Source organism: Herpailurus yagouaroundi, unplaced genomic scaffold, assembly GCF_014898765.1.
Source record: "Herpailurus yagouaroundi ecotype Mexico unplaced genomic scaffold, PumYag 77, whole genome shotgun sequence".
NCBI lineage: Eukaryota > Metazoa > Chordata > Mammalia > Carnivora > Felidae > Herpailurus > Herpailurus yagouaroundi.
The window spans coordinates 25,669,780-25,697,175 of NW_024412388.1; the positions used below are offsets into that span (position 1 = coordinate 25,669,780).

At 46.7% G+C, this 27,396-nt stretch overlaps 1 protein-coding gene across 1 annotated transcript in view; it reads right to left on the reverse strand.

Moving 5' to 3' along the window:
- The window catches only part of CSMD2 (CUB and Sushi multiple domains 2), a 553,689-nt gene that overhangs the window by 159,315 nt on the left and 366,978 nt on the right, over positions 1–27,396 (reverse strand). Inside the window, exon 26 of the mRNA XM_040455784.1 lies at positions 4,967–5,169. Coding sequence (XP_040311718.1) covers positions 4,967–5,169 — 203 coding nt within the window. The remainder of the gene's footprint in view (positions 1–4,966; positions 5,170–27,396) is intronic.

The following is a 27,396-nucleotide window of genomic DNA, read 5'->3' on the forward strand; positions in this document are numbered from 1 at the left end:
CACTGCCATCACCACGCCCACCGCCAGTGCCACTGCCACAATCTGTCACCTCCCACCGGCATCGCTGGCTGCAGCAACAGTGCCACCGTTTCTGTTCTCACCCCATTTCCTGTCACCGCCTCCACCGCCACTGGGGACCACCAGCTATTTTACCAGTAGTACCTTCACCTGTCACGAGATACCACGACTTAGGTGTGATTACACAGCCACGATTGTAGGAGTGAGTTCAATTCGATTTAATGACACAAGCCTTGTTCCATAGATAAGCTTTGAATTTTGTGTACATCATGTTGCCAACAGGAGTGACAAGGCGATTAAGTCTAAACTCCACGTATTCAATCAGAAGGGTCTGCCAACGGGTTGGGAGCAGGTCTGCCTGAGCACTGAGCAGCGGGTGTGAAGGGGCAGGGAGAACTGGAGTCCGGTGAAGGCTGTGTCCTCCCTTGCATGGCAAATGCCCAACCACCCATCAGACTGAAACCAAAGGGAAGTCTGATGTTCGTAGCAAGTGATAAAGTAGAGTTCAAAATAGATATGTGTAGCTGAGAGGTATCAAATATTCAAAAATGTGGGAATGTGGGAGATGTTCCCAGGCTGGTAACCTAACTTCGCATACAACAGACCATGTATTTTAAAAGCGAATGTCAAATGAATGGCGGAGGGAAGGAATAAATAAATAAAAGGATGAACGAATGAACGAATGAGTGAACAGACGCAGCATGAGAAGACACACCAAAGGACATGATGGAAGAAAAAGTCCAGAGAAAGAATCGGGGACAGCTGCAAGCTCCAGCTGCCTACACAGACCCCACCTGTGCCATTGTTCAGACTGTGGTCAGCCGGACCCAGGGACAGGAGGCTCTGGAGGCCACAGGATGCACAATGGTCATTTGCTTGGAGGGTCAGTTCCCCCCACCCCAAAATTTTGGGGAAAATAACATGCACAAAACGAAAGGAATTTATTGTGGAGTAGAACGTAGAATTCACATTAGTTCTTCAGCAAAAACGTGAAGCCTCAAAAAGATTTTAGCCTCTTAACAGCCTCCAGATCTGCAGGTGGATATACATGCACTCTGTTCTGCTCTTTTCAATGGAAAAGCTCGAGAAGCCCGCACCCAGGGCAGCTGTACACACCAATACCACCCATTATAAGATCTAGGACTGTGTGGATGAGCCTGGAGTTAGAGTAGCTGATACCTTATACCCAATAACAATACACAATAAACTAGGGCCCACAGTCAGATCTGGCTCTATGCCTGTTCTTGTAAATAAAGTTTTATTAGAATATGGGCATGCTCATTTGTTTACATATGCTATACTATATTCCAGCCACGTCTGTAAAATTTTCCAATACATCAAACTCAGTCCCCTCCCCACTTCTCCCCAGGACCTTTGCACCTGCTGGCCCTTCTGCCTAGAACGAAGGTGCCACAGAGTTTCCTGGGCCAGCTCCATCTTGTCACTCAGTTTTTAGCTCCCATATCACCTCCTCAGACAGGCCTCTTTGATCGCATTCTTCTGGGCTCAAATCTTGACCCCCTTCCACCAATTTTGTCACATTATCCTGTTTCATTTGTTTCATTGCACAATCTGTAATAATCTTGCTAATTCGTCTGTTTGCTTCTTTATTGTATATCACTTGTGCATCTCTGTGGGAACAGAAACCTCGGCTGGTTTGCTTCCAACTGTCTCCCCAGGGCCTAGAACATTACCCAGCACACAGCCATGCTCAGTAAATATTTGTTGAATGAATAAATAAATGAACAAATCATCACCATCTGACACTTACTGAATTTATTTATAAAGTCAAATAAGAATCAATCTTCTTCCTTCCCAATTAAAAACAGACTTAGCTTTCATCTCTAGCTCTACAGTGTGCTGTACACATGTAAATGATTCCCTGGAAGAAAAATAGCTCACTGTTCTGACCATATTCAGAAAGATTATTTATATGGGAGGCGACAGAGTGCAATGATTAAGAGCCTAGGTCTGGGAATCAGACACGGGGGTTTTGATCCAGTCTGTGCTGCTTACTAACTATATGACCTTGTATGAGAAACCTCTCTGGGCCCCAGAGCCCATGTCTGCAACATGGATTAATAATGGCCACCATATTCTAAGGTTTCCGTGAAAATTATTAGCAGAGCGCTTTAGCGTGGAGCCGGCTCAGTGGGTGGCAGTGACTATGCTTCCCTCTCCTTCAGGGTCTCCCTGACCTTCTTTGTTCCCACTTTCTCTCCTGAATGCTCCTGAATTCGAGCTGCTTGGCAAAGCCCCGGGGAAACGCTGGATCCACGTGGTTCAGATAGGATGTTAGATGTTACACAGTCGTGTTTACTTAATAAAGCCAAGCCTGCACTAATCGTCTCTGGCATTTCTGTACAATCCCCCGTCAAACACACACTATAAAGTTAACATGGGGTGAGCCATTCTCCCTTCCCCGGAGTAGTCCTGGTATTTGCTCACTGATGGCAGCAACAGGGAAGGTGACCTTTCCTGAACCTCAGTTACACCCAGACCCTGGGCCAGGTGGTCTCAGCCTTTCTGGAGCCCAGGCTAGATAGCTTTGCCCACTCCCCTCTCTGCGGACCTACGCGAGGCTCCAGACAGCTTGTCTCAAGACACGCTTGCATTGGAGAAAACCAGCCATTCGTGCGTTCAGGTGGTCACGTGGCTGTTAATTCAGGAAGCAGTGTGTGAGCACCTGGGGCCTACGCTGTGGGGGAGTCTGAAGGCAGGACCTGGCCCTGACTCTCGAAGAGCTGCCTGTGAAATGGCAAGTAGGTGGCCACCTCCAAGCCAAGGCAGAGTGTCTGGAGTTGACAATGTGCTAAAGAAGCAGAAGTAAAGTGCTAGGGGTGCCACAGGCCACAGCAATTTATTCTGAATGGAGAGATTAGGAGGAAGTGGCACCTGACAGGAACCTTGAAGGGTGAATTTTATGTCTACGGGCTGGGAGTGGCATGAGGAAGCAGAATGGGCTGCTGGGCGGAGGCACGGCTCACGAGAGTGCCCAGGGACTCTGTCCCATGTGGCCACACTGCACATGCAGTGGAAGTCAGATCATGCAAATCTATGGGGGAATTTTCAGTGCAATTAAGAGGAGTTTTTTTTTTCTTCTTCCCCCAGCCATAACCATTAGCTGGGGCACAGTCAGAGAAAAATACATGTCTGGTTTAATTATTCATGGTCCTCCTTTCCCCGGAGAGTGGACTGAGCTGTCTCTTTAGTGTTCTCTCCTCACTTCTGGGGGATCCTTTATAGCATATCCCAGCAGTCTCCAAAGTCTGTCCTGTAAAATGCTAGTCTCTTGAGATAGTCTAGGAAAAAGTCATCCATGGTGAAATATGTTTGGGAATTGTGACCCACTAGATAGATACCTTCTGAATTTACCTGCCTTAGCATACTAGAAGTTCTCAGGGGTCCCAAATTACAGATCGCCTCTTTAGGTCTGCCTTGACCGAAGCACCTTCTTAACGTTGCTTGATCATGCAAAGTTCTTTTTCCGGCAACGTCAATTAACAGTCCATGGAACTCCAGGGAACAGATGTTGGGAAATGCTGACCTAAAATGATTCCCTTGCTGCCCTGTGGTGGGAACCTAATCTCAGATGAGATCAGCATTACTCCATGGTCCCCAGAGAGTCTCTGTGGTATTGACAAATGGGTGCCAGGATTCCAAGTAAGAAGACTCCCAATGAGCCCTGCAAGGAGCTATTCCTTGCTAGGCTGGACGCTTGCATGAGTGTTGATCGGGCAAGTTAGTGAGTATAAAGGAACATAATCCTGGAGACCCTCATCTCCCCTACAGACTGTTGAATGCTCATCTCCATGGAGAAAACAGATGCACACAAGAGCTGGAAGTAGGGTTTGTGACACCATTACAGCCTAACTGGTGCCAGAAATATGCCTAACCACCTTTAGTCAGTATACCAACCAGGTGAGACTGTGGAGGCAAAGCCGTGGCAAGGGGTGCCACACAGGCTTGCTCCGGAATCACCATGGAAACCAACCCCCCAACACACACACACAGTGGAGTAAGGAGATGGTAATGAAGACAGCTGCTGTATAATAAACATAAGCATAAACCGAGGCAGAGTCACTCGTGCAGGGAAATGAGTGACGGAAGAGGCACTTCAGAGGAGATGAGACGATGCATCACAGGGGGAGGCAGGACCAATACATGAATTATCTAATACTGGGACTTGGATGTTGAGCATTGCCCATTTTTGGTAGCTCTTTGTTATGCTCCTCCATAATTGGCTACTATAGTACATAATTAATCGAATTTAGATCACTCATGTTTGGCTCCCAGTCCTTATGGAGATTTGCACTAGACTAAGAACCAGCGTGTGAGGCATGTCAGAGTGGCTCTTCCATGATCGAGCCCCACATCGCCATCACCTCGTGCCTGCCTGCCCCCTTCCACGCTCCCTTTGCTTCAGCCTACATGTCTGGAAGCTGTTATCCTGCCTCTCTACTTGTGCACATGCTCTTGGCACCTAGGATGCCCTTTTCTCTCTTTTACATCTAACAGACCCCCACAGATGCCCCCAGGTCCTACTCCATGGCACCTCCAATTGCACATGATCATCGACTACCTCCTCCTTGAAACACTGCCTTTCCCTCATGCTTCTGGTCTGAGCTTGGACACTGTGTTTCCTGGAACATCTTCCTTGATATTCCAAGATGAGCATTATAGTTTATATTTCACCCTCCAGATACTCAACAGTTTGCATGTTAGTGTCTCTTAGGCCGCCTGCCTGTCTTCGCCTGCCGAGTGAGCTCAGCACAGATATCTGAACAAGTGCTAACCGGGTCCCAGGCACATAGCACCTGCTCAATGAATATCTCCACACAGTGGGGGAGGGATGGAGGAAAGGAGGCACTGGAGAGGGGTTGGTGGGGGAGGCTGGAGTCGTGCTGCAGGACAGATGGAGAGGGATGGGCAGAAAGTGAGCACAGACCTGAGAAATGAATGGCAAACCCCTGCTTGCTGGTGAAGAAGTCGGTGCTGAACTGCAGAACGACCGAGTTGAAGGTGCTGTGTAGGTCCTTGGGCAGGGCTGCACCGCTGAGCTCCTTCAGCAGAACCCCACTCTCCACAGGCCCGTCCCAGATGCGTAGCACGTCATGGACCTCCTCCGTGTCAAACACCAGGAAGTGGAGCCTGAACGGAGAGAAGAGGCAGGCAGTCACCCTGGGCCCAGCACCTTCTTCCCAGGGGCTTCCGGTCAGAGAAGGTCGTAAACCTAAGAAAGACTTGCAAGAAGGAAGAGAAAGCAGTGTCCGGCAGCACGCTTCCATCCAGTCTGCTCCTCCCACTGGGGGTCCCTAACAGTGGGGCAGGGGTGGTGGGGTGTGGCTTTTGTGCAGCTTATTATTATGAGCTTCATGTTGCCACTGTCGAACCCCACCCGTCCCTCCACGGCACACAACAGTCCCCAGACATCACTCCTGAGTCCATATCCATTTCCCAGACTGTGAGGGGGATGCTGAGAAGGCCTAGATCCAATCAGAATCCCAAAAAGTCGTTTTGTGGATATCGACAAACTGAGCCTGAAGTTTATATGGAGAGGTGAAAGACCCAGAACAGCTACACAATATCGAAGAAGAATGAAACTGGAGACTGACACTACCTGATGTCAAGACTTCCTACAAAGCTGCAGTAATCAAGGTGGTATGGTGTCGGTGAAGGAACAGATGAGTGGGTCAATGGAACAGAATAGAGAGCCCAGCAATAGACCCATGTAAATACAGTCAACTGATCTTTGACAGAGGAGCAAAGACAGTCTTTTCAACAAATGGTGTTGGAACAACTGGATGTCCACATGCAAAAAATGAATTTAGACTTGAAACCCTTCATAAAAATTAATTCAAAATGGATCACGGACTTAAATGTAAACATAAACTATAAACTCCTATAAGACAACATAGGAGAAACCCTACATGACCTTGGGTGTGGGGATGACTTTTAAATAACATGCCAAAGGCATGATCCGTGGAAAAAACCACTGATCAGCTCCACTTCCCTGAAATTAAAAACTTCTCTTCTGCAAAAGACAATGTCAAGAAAATGAAGAAAACGAGCAGACAAGCCACAGACTGGGAGGAAATATTTTCAAAAGACATCATGTGACAAAGGACTGTTATCCAAAATATACAAGGAATTCTTTTTTTTTTTTAAGTTTTACTTATTTTGAGAGAGACAGAGACAGTGTGAGTGGGGGAGGGGCAGAGAGAGGTAGGGAGAGAGAATCCCAAGCAGGCTCTGCACTGACAGTGGGGCTCCAACTCATGAATCGTTGAGATCATGACCTGAGCTGAAACCAAGTCAGATGCTCAACTGAGCCACTCAGATGCCCCAACATACAAAGAATTCTTAAAAGTCAACAATAAGAAAACAAATAACTCTGATTTAAAAATGGGCCAAAGACCTTACCAGACACCTCACCAAAGATACACAAAATGGGGAATAAGCATATGAAAAGATGCTCCACATCATGTTACCAGGGAAATGCAAATGAAAAGAGCAAAGGGATGCCATGGCAGACCTCTTAGAATGTCCCAAAGCCGGAACACCCAACAATACCAAGTGTTGAGGAGGAGAGAAACAGGAACCCTTACACATTGCTGGTGGGAATGCAAAATGGTACGGCCACTTTGGAAGATGGTCTGGACATTTCTGACAAAAGTAAACATACTCTTCCTACCATACCATCCAGCCATCATGTTCCTTGGTGTTTACCCAAAGGAGTTGAAAACTTAGATCTGTCCAAGGACCTGCACACAGACGTTTAGAGCACTTTTATTCGTAACTACCCAAACTTGGAGGCAACCAAGATCTCCTTCAGTAGGTGCACGGATAAACTGTGGCACATCCAGATGATGGAATAGTATTCAGTGCTAAAAATATGTGAGCTCAAAAGGCATGAAAAGACATGGAGGTAACTTGAATGAATACTACTGAGTCAAAGAAGCCATTCTGAAAAAGCTTCACATTGTAGGATTCCACCTATATGACATTCTGGAAAAAACAAAACTATGGAAATGGTAAAATAAATAAATAAATAAATAAATAAGTAAGTAAGTAAGTAAGTAAGTAAGTAAGTAAGTGCTTGCCAGGGGCCGGATGGCTGGGAGGGATGAATGAGTGGAGCACAAAGGAGTTTTAGGGTGGTGGAAACACTCATAGGGTATTATACTGGTGGATCCATTTCATGGTACATTTGTCCAAACCTATACAATGTACATCAGAGTGAACCCTAATGGAAACTACGGACTTTGAGTGATAATGATGTGCCAGTGTAGGCTCATCATTTGTGACAAATGTACTACTCTGGTGTGGGATGTTGACAGTGGGGGAGGTTGTGCATGTGTGGGGGCAGGAGGCAAATGGGAAATTTCTGCACCTTTGTCTCAATTTTACTGTGAAACTAAATCTGCTCTACAAAACTAAGTCTTAGGAAAAGAGGTGTGTGTGTGTGTGTGTGTGTGTGTGTGTGTGTGTGTGTGTGTGTGGGCGCGGGTAAAGGTAAGGGGTTGTTGGGGTGACAGAGCTGTGGTGGGGAGAGGGGTGAGCCTACTTCTTGGTCTCTAGGAACAGAACTCAGGATATTGGCTACACATAGGCTTGGTTTAGATAATCCCTAGGGATTCGAGGAGGCCAGGCAGGGGTTTCCATGTGGAGGGTGACTGCAGGCCACAGACAGAGCTCCCAGAGCAGGGTAGCTGAGTAGGAATCCTGAATTCTTCCAGGACAAAATGTTCTGGTTGTCAAAGCTACTTTGACTACTAGTCTGGGTGACTCTCTTCTCTCTCAATCTCTTTTATTATCAAGTTGTTATTTTGGAACAGTTTTAGACTTCTAGAAAAGTTGCAAAGATAATATGGAGAATTCCCATAGACCTCTCACTCTCTCTCCCATTGTTCATGTCTTACATTTCCCGGGTACATTTGTCACAACTAGGGAACCAAATCAGTGCATTATTATGAACTCAGCTCCAGACTTTATTTGGATTTCACCAGTGTTTCCACTGATGTCCTTTTTCTGTTCTAGGATCTAATCCATTTATCACTATCTCCTTTAAAAAATTTCTTTCTAACTTATAAAAATAAGACATGCTCAAGGCAGAAAAAGACAAACAATATATAGATGTACTGAATTTTTAAAAAGTCTCTTTCTTACACAAACCAATCTGTTCTCCAAAGCTTTTTACTTGATATTAGTTTTGGTGTATATCCTTCCAGACTTTCAGTGTTGCACACTTGCATTTTTCCCCCCAAATGGGACCATATTTTACATAATTTCATGTCACCTTTTTCACTTAAGACTCTTTTATGTACCTAATATGTACAGTTCATTTTTTTCTCTACAAAAATGGACATGGTTGTATTTTACTATCTCACAAAAGACTGCAAGGAGTGCTCCCATCTTCAGGTAGCTTTGCACATTTCTGTTAATATTTCAGTTGATTGTAGCAAGAATTTTGGGGGGAAGATGGGTCATACTTAACAAATTTTTTTTTAATTTTTTTTTCAACGTTTATTTATTTTTGGGACAGAGAGAGACAGAGCATGAACGGGGAAGGGGCAGAGAGAGAGGGAGACACATAATCGGAAACAGGCTCCAGGCTCTGAGCCATCAGCCCAGAGCCTGACGCGGGGCTCGAACTCACGGACCGCGAGATCGTGACCTGGCTGAAGTCGGACGCTTAACCGACTGCGCCACCCAGGCGCCCCAACAATTTTTGATAAATGCTGCTAAATTATTCTCTTCAGTGATCATATCGATTTATATTCCCACTAAACAGCATTCATAAGACTCTTCTCTCTAAACTTTACCTCATCAACATCAGATATTACAATGTTGTAAATATATTCTATATTAAATACTTGCCCATCTGCTAAGCCAAAATGGAATCTCACTGGTGTTTTAAGTTTAGATAATTTAGTTAGGGTGCATATCTTTGCATATATTCATTGGCCATTTGTATGTCTTCACAAACTTTACCCATCTTAATTGAGTTACTTGTCTTTTAAAATTCTATTTACAGTTAACTGTAACTCTAGTATAATTTTTATTTATTATTTTTATACTTTTTGATTTGTTTTTCATACATTGCTAATATTTTCTCCTAGCGTCTGGTATCTCTTTGCCCTTTAAATTTTGTCCACAGTGTCTATTTTGGTGTAGGGGTTATTCATTTTATATAATCAAGTGTGGTAATCTTTTTCTTTAAGGATACTGGGGGTCATGTTATGCTTGGGCAAATCCACTCCTTCCCACAATGATTGGACAGCAAAACTTTAATATTTCCCCAGACTTTGTTAGTTCTATTTTTTGAGGTTTTCAGGTTCATTAGGTTTCCAAATGGACACTCAACTGTCCCACTACCACCCATGTTTTGACTATCAAAATGCTCTGTTTACTTCCTCCTATTTATTATAGTCTGTGCTTAGTTTATTCATTTGTTTACTACCTGTCTCCCCAACTAGAAGACCGTTTTCATGAGTGTGAGAGCAGGTATTACTCACGACGGTAGGCCCCGGTGCCTAGGATGTGCCCGACAGCTTTGGATAGTGCTCACGAATACCTGGGGAAGGAGGACACTTGTCGCTGAATAATCCAGGCTCCCCCCATGGGTTTGAAATGCTATAGGTTTGGTCATGAGTCCGATTCTAGACGCTCTCCTTAGTTCCAGGGTCTTCCTCCTTTGTCTATGTGGATGCTACTTGTGGTACGATGAACATGCCTCCTCAACTTACTTCTGTTTTCTTATTTCATATTTTGATATTATGTTTTTAAAGTTATTCTGGTTGTTTTTATTTTTTTTTTAATTTTTTTTCAACGTTTTTTTATTTATTTTTGGGACAGAGAGAGACAGAGCATGAACGGGGGGAGGGGCAGAGAGAGAGGGAGACACAGAATCGGAAACAGGCTCCAGGCTCTGAGCCATCAGCCCAGAGCCTGACGCGGGGCTCGAACTCACGGACCGTGAGATCGTGACCTGGCTGAAGTCGGACGCTTAACCGACTGCGCCACCCAGGCGCCCCCGGTTGTTTTTAAATACTATTTTTAATGTTTATTTATTTTTGAGAGAGACAGAGCATGAGCAGGGGACGGGCACAGAGAGACGGAGACACAGAATCCGAAGCAGGCTCCAGGATCTGAGCTGCCAGCACACAGACCGACGTGGGGCTCAAACTCAAGAACTGTGAGATCATGACCTGGGCCAAAGTCAGATGCTCAACGGACTGAGACACCCAAGTGCCCCATCATATTTTGATATTCTTACAGGGCAAGTCCCTCTTCATATTCCAGTCTCCCTCCCAAATTTCTTAGCTATTTTCGCAAACTTATCCTTTGACACGAACTTTACAGTTATCAAGTTCCAAAAAAAATCCCACTGATATTTGATTGGAATTGCACACATGTGTTGATCAATTTGGGCAAACTGATATCTTTATGCTATTTTCCCCAGCCAGCAACACTGTAGATAACTTATCTAGGGCTTAGTTCATTTACCTTGGTAAAGTTTCATGGTTTTCTTCTTTGTCATGTTTTTCTTTTGCATATTTTGTATTAAATTCTTTTTTGGAATATTTATTTTTGAGAGAGAGAGAGCGTGGGGAAGAGGCAGAGAGAGAGAGGGAGAGAGTATCCCAAGCAGGCTCCACGCTGTCAGCATAGAGCCTAACAAGGGGCCTGATCTCACCAACTGTGAGATCGTGACCGGAGCTGAAATCAAGAGTTGGACGTTTAACCGATGGAGCCACCCAGGCACCTCTGAATTATTTTTTAAAAACTCCATTGTGAATGAGATTTAATCGTTACTCACATATTTCTTATTGGATGTGTGTGTTTCTTATTTTCAGCTATCAGTTAGTTCTAACAGGATTCAAATGGATCTCCTGGACTTCCCGAGCAAACCCTTTTACAGGTCTAGGTGGAGGTCCTCCACACCAGAAGCTGTGTGGGCTCTAGTTCCGCTGGCAGGCAACCCCTCTGAGGGTTTCTGGCAGAGTAAAGACAGATGGGCTTCCCTTCAAGGCGGTCAGCAGGAACCAGACTGGAAGCCTGGGGCCCCGCACTTGACTGGAAAGAGGAAGAAGGAGCTCCCCAGGAAGCTGAGCAAACCGATGTACTCCCTGCTGTGCCAACTGCCCCCTTCCTTGTCTGCTTTCTCTACGTTTCTCGACGCACTGTGAAACCGACCCCAACCACGGGAGCAGACCAGGGGGTAGGCGGTGCGGGCTGCTGTGCATGCTCGAGGGAAAGAGAGGTGCTCTGGGCCGGACTCGTCGGGAAAGGAAGGAGTTGAGGCTTGAAGTCTGTACAGCATGAAAGGGAGTGTGTTTTCTTTGGATTAATAGCATGAGACAAGACCCGGAGGCAGAGGGAGGTCAAGGGGCTGGGAAGAGAGGCAACTCCCACACTGGAGTTCAAGTGGCGTCAGGATGTCCTAGGAAACAGAGCTGGGCTGAGAGAGTAAAGACAATGAGGCTCCGGAATTAGCTAGAGGAACTTGTGCTTTGTCCTCTTTGAGTTAGAGGCCCACTGAGCTCCCTGAGGGCGAATTACTGAATGGCTGAATGAATCCATGAACGAATGAATGAAATCCCAGGGGGAGCCATCTGATAGGAAGCTGAGCAGAGAGAATATGGAGACGAGGTGGAAATGAAAGACAACGAGGTTGCTCATATAACAACCACCGTGTACAAAGCACTTTTGCATGTGCTTAGCCCACACAACCATCTTTATCTTGTAAAGATGGCTTCATTCCCATCTTTAAAAATGAGAATACAGAGGTTTAGAGAGGTTGAGTAACTTGTCCAAGGTCAAGGGCTGGTTTGAGAGTGAGCCAGTATTACATTATGTAATTATAGTCCGGGTCCAACTTTGGTGCTCCCACTCTTCTCCCTGGTAATGCTGCCCGTGCCTCCGGAAAGGAGAGGCTGTGGCCGGGAGCCAGGCAAGGGCTGGAGAGGCCCTATTAGTAATCAATAGTTTACAGGTGAATCATACACAAGGCTAAAGGGCTGATCTTTGAGACCATGAATTACAAAGGCCAGCTCTCTGCATTCAGCTTAGCCGATCTGATCATCAGATAAAGTCAAGGGCTTGGCATTGAAGAGGTCTGGAGAAGTGGGAGCAGGAGGCAAGAGGAGGGAGCCCGAGGTCCTTTGCCTGCAGAAACAATGCAATTCAGCAGTCAAAAGGATAGAGGCTGAAGGTGCAGACCTCTTACTGCCTTCATTTATTTAAACACCTCCCATGCGCTGGGTGCGGGGAGATAATGGTGAAGATGACAGACAGAGTGTCATTTTCCAGTTGTTTCTGGAGATGGGCAATACTCCCACATACACAAACCCATTAAAAGATTATCAGCTGTGGCAAATGCGGTGAAGGAGGCAGCGTGCGGAGACAGAGTACCCGCTTTCAAGAGAGTGGCTGGAGAGGTGATGTGGAATCAAGAGGAGAGGCTCATAGGTGCCAGCCCTGGGAAGAGCAGGGCAGAGAAGGAGGTAGGAGGACGCTTCCTATCATAAAGGCAGCGTGTGCAAAGGCCCCCGAAGGCAACCAGCCTGGAGTGTTCGAGTAACAGAAAGGTCGCTGAAGCTGTTGCTGGCCCAAGACAAGGCAGGCAGAGGCCAGGTCGGGTGGGGCCCTGAGGGTCTGGGAAAAGTTTGGGTTTCATTGAGAGATTCTTCAGCTGAGGCCTGGCAGGATCCGATTTGCACTTTAAGGTCACTCTTGCTGCCCAGATGAGAATAGTGGCAGGGGCAAGAGCAGGTGCAGGGCAGGTAGCTGGGGGCTGTAGCAGGGGGCCGGGGACCTCTTGTATTAGAAATCCTTGATGAGAGCCAGGTAAGACTTGCTTTGAGAAACTGACCACATTTATTAAGACTCTTACTGAAGACTTTCTCATCTTATAGAAATCAAAGTCTATAAAATGCTAATCAGAGGTTGTGATCGATAGGGCTAATTTCAGGCCAAAGCAGACTATAGGCTTGCCTGAGCGGCTCCTGTGCAGGTGACTATCAGTCTTCTTTGGCTTTTGAAATACTGGAAACAATTTGAGGACCCTGTTCCCACGGTGCCCCCAGGTGGGAAGGGAGGGAGAGAGGCGAAAAGTAGTCCTTCCTAGAGATACCTTGCTCCTGGGGCACCAGAGATTTCCCTCACCAAGTCTTCCGGGAGCCCCAACTGCCATCCTCCAAGCCTCTCTAGTCTTCGCCCATTTTCTTCTTATCTTCTTGCTTCAGAGACTTCTCTCTGCCTGGAATGTTCCTACCCCCATGCACCCTCACACCACCTGCCATGGTTGAGTTGTCTCCGCCAAAAAGATATGCTCAGGTTCTAGCCCCTCTACCTGTCAATGTGACCTTAAGTGGAAATAAATGCATTGTTGCAGATATAATCAAATTAAGATGAGGTCATGCTGGATTAGGGTGGGCCCTAAATTCAATGGCTGATGTCTTCATAAGAGAAAGGAGAGGGAGACTATATGCAGAGATACAGAGGGGACATCGGGGAGAAGACCAGGTGAAAACAGAGGTAGAGAGTGGAGTGACACATCTGTGAGGCAAGGAATGCTAAGGGTTGCTGGCAACTACCAGAAGCCAGAAGAAGGACAGATTGCTCCCTGGAGTCTTCAGAGGGAGCACAGCTACACAGACACCTTGATTCTGGACTTCTAAGCTTTAGAACTGTGAGCAAGTAAATGTCTGTTCTTGTTTTAAGCCATTCTGCCTGTTACAGCAGCCCCAGTGAACGAATACACCACCATACTGATGTGTACCAGTCGGTGCCCCTCACCCAGTGGGGAGCTTTTCCTGGGCTTCCCCATATCCCCCTCATGGCCCCAGTCTGGAGAGATGCTCCCTCTATGTGCTCCTGCTGTATCAGAGCCATCCGTTGACTTACCTATCTTAACGAGCTCCTCGACTACTATGTTTGTGACTCATTCATCTTTGTATCTCTGGTACCCAACACAAGGCCTGGCCTAAACTAAGCTCTTGGTCTGGTTGAACTGATGAATGAATGAACCGTTCGCCATCTTTCAGGAACACCCATAGTTCAACCAAACTCACCCAGGTCAAGTGCCTATCATGTGGCAAGAGGCGATTTAAATCCTATGTGCTAAGGGAGATACCCCTAGATTGCTGGGGGTTCTGACACCTCTCTTTACTGCCCACCTCCAGCTCCTTGGATCTTACAACTGTACAGTTGGTGCTCTATCACCACCAAAGAGATAGGATCTAGCCGCACAGACTCCAGACCAGAGCTAGCAGCCTGGTCCAAACCCAGGAGATGTGGGGAGGCTGTAACCACGGTCTTCACTCACTAAGTCCAGCCTTGTGGGTTCTCTGAACCCATACAGACACTGAAAGTCACACATTCAATCAAGAGATAGCAAGTATTAGATGCAGACAGCATACCAGGCACTGGTGACACCGATGGGAATATGGCATAGCCCTACCCCTAAATGCGGTGTGATGGGGATTATGGTGAAGGTGCATACAGAGAAGGCCCCTACCTCACGCAGACGGGGTGAGGCAAGGCCCCCGGGAGAAGGGAACAATGGAGCTGAGTCTCGCCAGATGAACAGGATGCGTCCAGATGAACGGGGTGGACGAGGAGTGTGAGAAGAAAAGGGAATGCCAGGGAGGCAAGAGAGCCTGCATGAGGACATGAATGGCTAGAGAGATGGGCACCCCAGGAAAGAAGTGGTTTTCAGGAGGACAAAAGCATGGGGTGCAGGTGGGCGGGTCTGGACAAGCATGCCCAACGCCCAGCGTGAGATGTGCACAGAGAAGCGAGTTCTGGAGGACACTGGCTTTGGGGATGAGCAGGGGAAGAGAAGTCCATGGAAACTAAGACGAAGACTTAGAAGTAAAAGCAGAAACAGGTGCAGCCCTAGAAGTCAAGAGAGAAGACAGTCTCAGAGAAATGGCAATGATGGCAATATCGTTCAAACTGTGCAGAACACAAGGCTGGTGTGGCCCCTGTGATTCTAGTGACAGCAGTTTCCATGGTGATGGGGCAGGACTGGGGAGAGGGGCGGGGAGCCCAGTTCCCACCAAAGGAGGGGCCCGAGTTGGTCTCAGGGTCTTAAGTCTGGTATCTGGTTTTCCGGGGGTACAACCTGGGTGTCTGCTTCTTTCTCCTACTCCCCTGGGGGCTGCCCTGAAACTGCTCTCTCTGGAGCTGGGTCTTCATTGCACAGCTGGCTGCCACCTGCTTCAACTATAGGGCACCCTCAACTGTGGGGTTGTCCCTGTTCCAGGATCTCCATACACCTTTTTGTTGTGGTGTTTCTGCAGAGTCCCACCGCAGTCTCCCTGTAGCAGGTGCCCCGGGGAGGGCCTCTTCCACCCGGCCCTTGCTCCCTGACCTCTTCCCACCAGCCCGCCACTGAGAGCCGGCCAGACTTTGCTGGTAAGGCAGTACGGTTCATTGATACTCGGCCTCAACGACAGGAAAAAGTTTTCTACCAGAGTCTCCATCTGAAAAGCTAGGAGAACCTCGATTTTCACTACAGGCGCCCGTACTTCGCAGGCAAATCCTGCTTCTGGGATTTGGTCCCCAGTTCTCTCAGTCCCAAGGAAATGCGGACACATTGGGGTTTTTTTTTTTTTTTTTGGATACCGCATGCCCTGCTGCTTACAGGTGGTTCATCTGTATCTGTTGCACATTAGAAAGATACGCAAAAACATCTTGACATGTTGATTTCACCTGCCTTCTGACTGGCCCCCGAATGTGAAAGGGCCTTGGGTACTCCCAAACAACTGTTCACTCCATGAACAAATGGATGCTGCACAGATACGAGTCCTAACTGCGGATCTTTTTACAACAAGAGAAAACAGCACACAAATGAACAGCTGCTACGGGGGGGAAGGGGGTCAGAAATCATTCCTGCCCCCAAATGAGAAGGCAACCTAAATTATCCTCAGTGACATTGGAAACGACAATAAGAAAATAATACTTGTTTTATAAAATGCCCCCTTCTGAGCCACGAAGCTGCAAACCAACAATTAAACCATGATCATAATAGCAGACAATAATAATTAAATCATCCCGCCAACCAAAGAGCAAAAGCGGAGAAGACAGACCAAAGCCCAAAGCAAGCATTGGTGTCTAGAGCGAAATGAAAAGGCTCTTCTTTCCTGGGGCCAGCTGGTATTCAATAGAAAAGTGGTTCTTTTGTTACTTCTGGGAGCAAGAGAATAAACCTGAGCTTCTGGTCACGGAAGAAACCATAGTTTCCACCCGGCCACAGTTTCCATTCTGGGGCAAGCATACAGATGCAGGACTTGGGCTATTCCTTGTGTCTCACCCTTCCTTGCTGGCTGACCTTGCACTGGTTTCCGTCTCGTCATCAGCACCTTGTAAACGAAGGCTCCGTGACTGTCATTAGCCAGAACCTGCCCTGGAGGTGTCAGGGGATTCTGTGAGGGGCAGATGTGTCTTTATCCTTCTTGGAAGAAGTGTTTTCCATAACATGAAAGGTTCATGCTTCCTGAAGAGGCTGTGTAACACAGTGGAAAAGAAACAGTGGCTAGGGAGCCAAAGACATAGCTTCAAATCTAGTTCTATGACAGCTACTCAGGTGAACTTGCACAGCCTCAGTTTACTTGTCTGTACAATGGAAGTAACTGGGCATCTGTCCAGCAGTGTTGCTAGGAGAATTATTGTAGATGAAATCACATATAAAGGTACCTGGCACTGACAGGTACCTTTCAGTACAGAACAAATTCTGTTTTTGTTCTCTTTATTTTTATTGAAGTGTGACTAATGTACAATATTATATTCGTTTCAGGCGTACAACTTTTTTTTATACTTAAGAGATGTGTTAAAGTCTCCTATGATTGTCAATTTCTTGTATTTACGACAGATTTCATTTTATGTTTCCTTGTTAGGTTACATAAAGATCCACGACTGTTGGCCTTATTATGGCATAGACACTATTCCCATGAAATAATTCTCTCTGTCCCTGGTGGCTGTTGGCATTCCTTAGCTTGGGGCTCCATCGTTCCAGTCTCTATGTCTGTCTTTTCCTCTGTGTGTATAAAATCTCCCCCTGCTTCCCTCTTATAAAGATCCATGTGATTGCATTTAGGGCCCACCTGGAGAGAATCCAGGCTCACCTCCTCATCTCAAGGGCCCGGATTTAATCACAGCTGCAAAGATCCTTTTTCCAAGTAAGCTAATGTTTACAGGCTCCAGTCATTAAAACCTGATATCTTTGGGGGCCATCATACAGCCTGCTGCAATGTCTTTGCAAGCTTTTCAAGAAGCCTGAGTGTCAATTTTCTGTGTCTTCTGTGCATATTATATCCTGGCTGGATCAATGGTTCTTGGGTCTCACAACACCACTGGCTTCGGCCTTTGATGTTAAGGGGAAGCGATTTTAGGAGGACTGGATTCTCTGTGGTGGTGGCTTTTTGTAAATGACTGTTTATCTGAGGGGGATTGATGGTGTGCTTACCTGTGTGGGTGTGTTTTCCCAAAGGCTTTCCGGGATTTCATTATTCTTGGAACTGTTTGATTTTTTTCATCAAGTTGTATCTAATTAGTTTTGCCTGGAACTCAGTGAGTCCATTCAATTCACCAGGATGCTTTAGCCCTGGTCCATCGTCTGCCCCTTCTCAGAGGACTTTGCTCACAGCTTGTATTTTATTACCCCTTTCTCCATTTGCTCCTCATTCTTCTCCACATGTGCCGCCTGGTTGGTACTCTGTCCTTTGCATTTGGCAACTCCTCTTTCATTTATTTCCACATTCTTGTAGTTTTTCTCTGCAATCTCAGATCCTCCAGCTTGTCTCTTACTTGAATGCTTTTATTTTTTACAAGGCAAATGCTGCTCTTGTGGATTTTGGTTCCTGTGTATTTAGCTTCTTTTTCATTCTTTGCTTGCCTCTATCACTGTCCTTCTATCTCAGGATCTCCCCTCCCCCACTGCATCATCCAATCTTCTGCTACAGATCATCCCTACTTCTCATATGTCAATGAGGATATTATCTATAAATCCGTTTACATTTTCTTTTGTTTACTATAGTAAAATTTTTTCAGAAAATATGTTTCCATTTAAAAAAATTTTTTTTTAATGTTTATTTATGTTTGAGACAGAGAGAGAGAGAGAGAGAGCATGGGAAGGGCAGAGACAGAAAGAGACACAGAATCTGAAACAGGCTCCCGGCTCTGAGTTGTCAGCACAGAGCCCAACATGGGGCTCGAACTCACTAACCGTGAGATCATGACCTGAGCCAAAGTCAGAGGCTTAACCGACTGAACCATCTAGGTGCACCTATGTTTCTATTTCTTTAGGGAAATGATTCTCTTTCAAGAATGGTATGTGTTAAGTGGCATCATACAAGTTCATTTTATTTATTTTTTGCTGGTTTCCTTATCTTTTGAGGGGGGGAGATCTATACTGGTCCCAACGAAGTCTACGTTTCTTCAGTTGAATGGAATCCCCCCTCCAAGAAATCCTGGAATTCATTTTTTGGGATGGTAAACTGGCAGTCAGTTTGATGTCTACAGGCCAATTCAACTATCCAGTGTAGCCCAGCTGGATTATTATTCTTGGATGATTTGAAGTAATTTGTGTTTCTTTTTTCTAGAGGTGATCCATGAAAACTAAATTGCCAGAGAGCATCGCCACACTTACATCTACCTTTACACCTACCGCGTTATCCATATCCTCTCCTTCAAAAAACTTCTGAGCTCCTTTTGGCCATTTCCTGATTTGTTGAAACCTTAAGCCTGACAAAGGAACACCCCGCCGGGTATGTGCTTATCCGTTTGGCTCCTTCAGGAGGTCAGCTCTTGGAGTGCAAGTACATGGACCTTCTCTGTTGAAGGTTTAACTAGTGCCATGGCTCAAAAACAAACCTTCTGGAAGCAGCTAAACCTGCGGCCACGATTCCTGGCAAGAGCTACGAACAGAAGCTTCACTTCTGGTGCCTCCTGCCTCCTCTGGGCCAGCTGCCCACTCGCTGTTGAAGGGGAACAACAGTGACCGCAGTGGGGGATTGCTGCCCCACGATTGATATGCAACCGCAGGCAGGGAGTCCGGATTTCCGGTGCAGCCAGATGTTTTGTCTAGTTCAGGCTCCTCCCAGGAAGACAAGCTCCACTGGGTAGGGGTTCTGGTTCATCAAAACTGTGCCTCCCTCCCACCCCTCGGTAATCCTACTGCTTGGTGACCAACAGCCAAGAATGGAGTTTCCAGGTCACCCTTTGCATTAATCATTAAAAAGCATCCCTACAGTTAAAAATCAACAAACTATCCTCATTAGCCAAATACGAGCATTAAGAGCAGAAACTGAAGCTTCCAGAACAACATTTCCACCCTCCATGGGCCCCAGATCTCTTTAGGGAAAGCACACTTGGAGAAGACTGTCTCTTCTCCCTTCCCCCCTTTCCCCTCCATGTAGCCCCTCACATATAGCTTGTAAGCCTAGCCAGATTTGTACTCAGAAACAAGGTGCAGTTCTCCTGAATATAGCAAGGGCCTCTCAAACAGTTATCTTAGACTCCTCCCTGGTTTCCCAGCCAATTTCTCCTTGGCATTGCCACCAGTGACCTTCTTTTAGGAATGGAGATACCATCATGTCACATCAGACAATGGGTTCCTCCAGAAGCAGTTCTGTACGTTCACCCCTTCCTCCCTTTCATGTTACCTCCACCCTGCATGGCGAACTACTACTACGCTTTCAAATGCACCTAGAATAGCTCCTCTTCTAACACCCTGCCCCCAACTGCTACCTGGGATTAGGAACTATCCTTGCAAATGCTTTTCAGTTGTGCTTTGTACAAACTTCTACCACAGCATTTATCGCATTATATTAGAATCTGTAGCAGACCCTGTAGGACGGTCTGTCTGCACTCCATTTCCAAAAACTCGTCTATCTCTACTAGTGAAACTGTAACAGCGAAACAAAATTGATTTCCTGCTTTCCCAGCCGGGCATCCATGGCGAGTTCTGATGAATAAAGTGTAGGAAGACGTCTGTAAGGATGGTGATTCTTCCTGAAGAAATACACAAACCATCCCAAGGAGAAAGATCTGTGCCCTGTCCTCTCCCCTCTTCTTTTAGACTGCGACACAGACACAAGGTGTGGAGCCGCAGCAGCTAACCAGGCGAGCATGAGGGTACAGCCGAGGGCAGTGCAGCAATCCTGAGCGGCCGCCCTGGGTCTAGACGGGAACCTTCAGATCCTCGTTCCAAGAGAAAAGTGAACCTCCATCTGTTGAAGCCAGCTTTAGTCAGTTTTTCTACTTCCATTCCTAACTGATGAAATTTCTACCCATACGACTGAGACTTTCAAGGGAAAAGACTGTTTCTTATTTATATTTATACCCTCAGTACCTGGCAGAACGCCTGGCACTGAGTAAATGCTCCAAGTATTTTAATTGAACTGAATGTCGTTACTGTCTTCAAAATATTCCAATGGCTTCTCATTATACTGAAAAATCCATTTAGAGTCCTCATCTTAGCCTGCAGGGTCCTGCGGAGAGCCCTCTTTACCCGAGCAACCTCATCTCCCCCATGCGGTCCCCAGCCACGTCAAGGGAGCACTCTTTTGTGGATAGACGCTACCTTTTGCCCTGTGTTCGTGCCTTCGCTCTCTTTCCCCTCAGTTGGAATGCTCGCCTCTACACCTCCAGGCAGGCCTTCTCTCTCTCTCTTTTCCATTGCTGAACTTGGCTTGCACCTGCTTACAGTCTCTGCTGTGTCTTGGAGGGACCTGTTCGTTTGACTATTTCTTCCCACGGAATGTGAGCCCTTGGAAGACAAAGACTGGCCTTAGTGTAATTGTTGTGTTTCCCACTGCACAGTGTCTGGCGCAGAGAAAGTGTTCAATGTGTGTTTTGTTCAGTGGAACTAAACCAGGGTCAGAACGACAGACTGGGGAGAGAAGAGTTTGGAGCTAGACAGAAAGGGTCTGAAACCCACATCACTGGGTAATTGTGAGATATTCACCCTTTCTGGGCCTCGACAGTCTCATCTCTAAAATGGGGACAGTAATAACTGATCAAGAATGTGGTACGAGGTACTGTTTGATAAATGTTAGGTAGAGGGCAGGACCAAGAGCAGATGGCTTTGCTTCCTCTCTTCAATTTTTCTCTGAGCTGGTCCACTGATTATAACAGGGAAAACTCTAACCCAACACTGGAAACTGAGAAGGCGTCTCATCCATAGGGGATGAAATTCCACGTTCTACATACTGACCACACGAGGAAGAGGGACATGGAGGGTGCAGCACAGTCTGCTCTCCTGCTGGTGGTTGTCAGGCCTGGATGGAGTTCACTGGTCAGCCTGTCCGATTCTTGGTACTCAGGGGAAAACACACCTACCAAATGCTGGAGACGCCCCAGGGTTCCAGGGCAGAATCTGACTGCCAGCCTATGCTTGTCCTGCACACCCAAGAAGGGCCCATTTTCCTGCTGGGACCCCACCCAGGACTGAAGGCAATACCTGCAGCTACCCACTGTCCTTCCTTGCCCGGCTTGCTGGGGTGAGGTTGACCACAGATCCCTCTGATCATCTCCAGTGCTCGGCTGGGGCCGAGGGCAGGCTGAGGAGAGGTGTCTGCAGGCCTTCTGCTGTCTGTGCCCCGGGGGATGGTCCCTTGGATTGGCCTGTGGGCTCTCCCACATCGTGTCCCATCTGGGACACCAAGGGGAAGCCCGCCTGACACCTGTTCCCACCATCAGCATGGCACCCACCACCTGGGACTCTCAGGGGTGAACTACAACCTACTTTGCCGAGGGGCCCCATCTGAGTAAAATGAACCGCCTTCCCAGTTCCAGGAGGGGTTTCTCGTCACTTGGGAATTACATGCCAGGCACTGTTCCAAGTGCTTAGATATGTTAACTCACTTAATCTCATCGTAACCTTAGGTGATGGGTACTGTCTTAAATCACCATTTTACAGCTTAGAGAACAGAGGCCCAGAGTGCCTGCTTAAAGACCTTCCCAAGCTACACGGCTCATCAGAGTGGCGGGCAGTCTGGTGCCAGAGTCCAGCTCTGAGCTGCAACTCGATGTTGAATGAACAACAAAACCCCTGGGGATGTAAAGAGAATTGGCTCCTCAGAGGAATCCAGCTGATTAATCAGATTAAATGGTCCAACTGAAAGATGCAGTTAATGCAGGAAAAAATAGGAGGCATTGTAAAACAGAACATAAACAGTATTTTCAGGGAGGTGCAAGACGGTAATACATAGAAATAACAAAAGTAAGCTGTCAAGGGCAATGTGAAAACAAAAAAGAATAGCTTCCTTAAAATAAAAATGAAAACAACAAGATTCCCAAAATAAAGGAGAGCAAGATGAATAGTGTTGAAAACAGAATTAATGAAAACACAAGATCGCTGGCAGAATAAAAAAAAATAGGATACAGAACTTTCAAATCACTAGAGGAAAAACAAAGCCAATTAAATCAAATCAGCTGACAATGGGAAGAGTTAAAAATGAAAGAAAACAATAAGGATGCATCATCTGTTTTGTTTGAAAAAGAGCATAATACGTTTGATGGAAAAGAGATATATATATATACGTATATATGTATATATAGGCACCTGGGTGGCTCAGTCGGTTAAGCGTACGACTCTTGGTTTCGGCACAGGTCATGATCTCCCAGTTTGTGAGTTCGAGCCCCACAGCCGGCTCTGTGCTGGCAGTGTGGAGCCTGCTTGGGATTCTCTCTCCCTCTCTCTGCCCCTTCCCTGCTCGCACTGTCTCTGTCTCTCTCCAAATAAATAAATTAATTAAAAAAAAAAAGAAATATACAAAAACCCTGTGCTCTTTTCACTTTCTTCGAGTATACATGGAACATAAATAACACAAAAGTTCAAAAAGTAAAAAGGGTGCAATGCAGTAAAAATAACAAGTAAATCACATGAAACACATAACCACTAAGTTAAAAAAACTTTTTAAATGTTTATTTATTTTTGAAGGAAAGAGAGAGCGTGAGTGGGGGAGGGGCAGAGAGGGAGAGGGAGACCCAGAACTCGAAGCAGGCTCCAGGCTCTGAGCTGTCAGCACAGAGCCCGACATGGGGCTCTAACTCACGGACTCACAGACTGTGAGATCATGACCTGAGCCCAAGTCGGACACTTAACCGACTGAGCCACCCAGGCACCCCACCACTTAGTAAGTTTTAAGAACATTTTAAATAGGGATTAAAAAGAATTCTACACTGAAATTATACACTATTTAAAAATCAACCCAGTTGAGTCCTCTGTAGGAAAAGAAAAAAACCTCCCCCAAGGAAAAATATACTGAGAACGGGGAGCAGCCAACACAGTTAGATATCATTTTGTCTGTCAAACTGAGAAACACAGACAGGATTGACAGCAGCTAGTGATGCTATGCAGGGAGGCAGACTTTTGGTGGATGCGTAAATTGCCACAGTGACCAGAGGGAAATGTGAGATCATGTATTAAAATTTGCCTTCTAAGAATATATCCTAAGGAAATAATTGGACAACTGTTCAAAGATTCATGTGTAAGGATATTCACTGGGGTGAAAAACTGAAAATATTTACTTTATTAATAGGGGAGTAGAAAAATAAATTATAGTTGTGCCTCCAACAGAATTCTCTGTGGCCATCAAATGGGATGAGGCTGATCTCTATATATTGACATAATAATATGATGATACAGGATTAAACAGTAAATCAAAAGCGAGTCACTGAGCCATGCATGGAGATTACCTTGTTTTAGAAACCACGTTTGCTGCATTTGCCTTATGCATCTATCGGCATACAAACTAAAAGAATTACCAGAATAAACTGATCTCAATGGTTCTCTTCTGTGGGCCGTGTGGAGGAGAACAGAGTCAGATTCAGGGGACTTTTGCTCTCTACAAATTTCTTTATTGTCTGCATTTTGAATTTTTCAAAACAAGTGTCTATTTTTTATATAGAAAAATCCTATACAGATATTCCCACTTTAAAAATAACAACTAGGGGTGCCTGGGTGGCTCAGTTGGTTAAGCATCAGGATCTCACGGTTTGTGGGTTTGAGCCCCGTGTCGGGCTCCGTGCTGACAGCTGAGAGCCTGGAGCCTGCTTCGAGTTCTGTGTCTCCCTCTCTCTCTGCCCTTCCCCCACTTGCATGCTGCCTCTCTCAAAAATAAATAAACATTAAAAAAATAAAAGTAGTAGCTAGATCTTATTCTGAATAAGGACTCAAACACAAACAGGGCTTTTTGTGTTTGTCTTCATTAGGGTCTAATCATGAATTCCCTTCACTTTGCTGCTGGTTAGTCAGGTGAAGGGCTTGTGTGGGGCACTGAGGGAGAGGAGGTGAGAGGGGGACAAAGAGAGAGAAAGAGGGAAGAGGGGGAGGGAGACAGAAGAGGAGAGAAAACAGGCACGAGCACAGATGTGTGTGTGGACATCACATGCACTGTCAGGAAAAGACAAGCTGGGTGGGGGACTGAACGAGAAAGGGAAAGGCGTCCTGTCTCTCATCTCCATCTGTTGGCTGCTCTCAGTGCAGCCGGGAGCCCTCCTCTGCTCCTTGGGCATCAGCTCCCTTGAGGCTGTGGGATGCCCAGAAGCTCTCTAGAGGGTGGACCAAAGCTACCTTCACCTTCTCCCTGCTGTTCCCCATCGTAGGGGCCTCACACACACATTTAGCACATCCCTATGACTTTATAGTCCTTGCTATGTCACCCTGCAGAGGACATTCCGTGTCCTTGTCTTGATCTTCTCTTCCTGAGGGTCAGGAAGGGGTCCTCCTGTCTCCCCTCCAGCCCACCCCGTGCCCACTATTCCTGTAGGTGACAATGGTCCTCACCCTTGCCCAGAATTCCATCATTGATTTCTTGTGCTCGCCTGTCAGCTGCTCCTAGGGCCCTCTGTTCTCCTCTGGCCCTTGTTCTAAACCTTCCTTCCTGGGGATCATGCTGCCTGTCTTGGGTCTGCTAATGCCGCCGCGCCATGGAGACATACACCCTCCGCTTTAGGAGATGCGTGCCCAAGTATTTAGGAATGAAGTACCGTGATGTCCACAATGTACTCTCGAGTGATTCAGCAAAACGGGGATAAAGGCAAAAACAAAGAGAACGCCAATATGGGAGAGTCTCCACAGTGGCTGAGCCTGGGTGGCAGGCATGCGGGTGCTCACGGGCTGGTCTTTCCACTTCTCTGTGTATTTTACGTATTGTATGTTATGCAACAAAACACAGGGCAACAGAAGAAACCACACTTTCCATATTTCCTGACGAGAGTGAGACCAGCTGGTGTGAACACTTCAACGTTTCCTGAATGCGTCCCTTCTTCTCCACCCCCCACTGCCACTGCCAGGGTTCAGGCTTCTCATCCCGACCACGATCCGGGACAGCCTCCTCACTGGGCTCCCAGCCCCAGGTCACTCCATTCTCCATAAGGATGCCAGGACAAGTCCAAACACAGCCTCATGGCCTCCAAGGTCCTCCAAGCTTGGGCGGCAGCCTGCTCCACCAGCTTTATTGCCCACCATTGCCTCCTGCCACAAAATCGAAGCTGATGCTCCAGCCCTTGCACCTGACCACGCCATGTCACTTCCTCTGTCTAGAAGGCCCTTCCCCTACCACCAGCTTTCCTCCCTGGCTACCTGGCAACTTCCTCTCCATCCTTCAGCTTTTTCACCTTTTCCAGGATAGCATCTCTGGTCTGTACTGTCTTTCACTCCCTATCCCTCCCTATCTCTCCATCTCACTGTGCATACACATGTCTCCTCTTTGCCAACAGTGTCTGGGTCTCATTCACATATGCAATGCCAGCACCCTGCCCAGACAATGCCATGTGATAAACAGACAGACAGCTGTTACATGAATAAATGAATAAATGAATGAATGATGTTCCGGGGTAGGAAAGCCTTCTGATTTGCACACATGTACACTAAAGTAAAAGTCATTACACTCCTCATTCACTCATTGTGCACTTAACATTTACTGAGGGACTCTTGTGGATCTACTAGTCATATAAGTCCCTTTGTGCTTGACTCCTGCTTCATTCATTCATTCATTCATTCACTCATTCATCACTTGACACATATGGATCCAGGTGCTGGGGGCACCGTGCTGAGAACTGGGAGACTTGTAGAAATGAATGAGGTGGAGACCACAGCTCTGGCTGGGAAGGTAAGGCAGGAGCACAAATATAGCACAAAGTGGTCAGTGTCAAGGAAAACGCGGGCTGTAGGCAAAGAGAGTTCAAAAGAGGGAGACATGACTCCCAGGAGTCCAAGAGAGGGGATCGGGAAGACTTCCTGGGTGAGCAAACACATGTACTTGACTTTGAGGGATGGGGAATTTCAGACATAAGCCTTTGGAGCAAGGGGGGCATTCCAGGGAGGCCAGAGTGGAAACAGATGCACAGAGCGAGGCCATGAGCATAGATATGCACAGGAGCCACCAGTTGTTTGGCTTTGCCGGGATGTCACTGAAGGGAAAGGGAGGGAAATAAGGTTGGGGAGGTAGGTTGAGGTCATGAAGACCTTGAAAACCAGGATAAGATGTTTAGCTTCTGTGAACGTGGGTGCCATGGAAGGTTTCTGGTTAGCAGGCGAACTGACCAGGTGTGCTTCCAGAAGCTTCTCCTAGCAGAAATGTGCAAGATGAATTTGTACATTTAACTTGTGCCCCTAATAGTGCAAAACCCTTAAGAGCTCTTCTGACCTTGTTTTGCACAGGGCTTAGCTCAAAAACTTGCACATAGCAAACAATGCACTTCTTTAATTTTAATTGAATGGAGTCTAAGGACCTATGTACATCAGCAAATACACAAGTATCTGTATGTACCTCTTGCAGCAACATATCTGTTCAGCCAGTTCCCCTTGACTGAAGACTCTCTAAGGCAGGATCGTCTCTAGCTATGCTTCTCCTTGCCTTGATTCCCCACTATTGCACAGTCTTCAACCCTTCATTCCTGGGTCACTACAATAGACTCCTGTTTTCCTTTCTTCTTCTTTTTTTAAAAAAAATTTAATGTTTATTTATTTTTGAGAGAGAAGAGACCGAGCATGAGCAGGGGAGGGGCAGAGAGAGAGAGACACACACATACACACACGCACAGAATCCAAAGCAGGCTCCAGGCTCTGAGCTGTCAGCACAGAGCCCGACGCTGGGCTTGAACTCACGAACCGTGAGATCATGGCCTGAGCTGAAGTCGGATGCTTAACTGAGTGAGCCACCCAGGTGCCCCTCTCCTGACTGGTTTTCTTCGCGTGAGTTCTCTCCACTGGAAAAGGCCCCGGTGGGACAAGCCTGCTTAAGAACCTACCATAGCTCCCTCTTGTCTTCTGGCATTTAAGATCTTCCATGACCAGGCCATGCTCCAGCCCTCTCCACGCTCTAGTCCTTGTCCACGTGCTTCCCCCTCTCCAGCCAG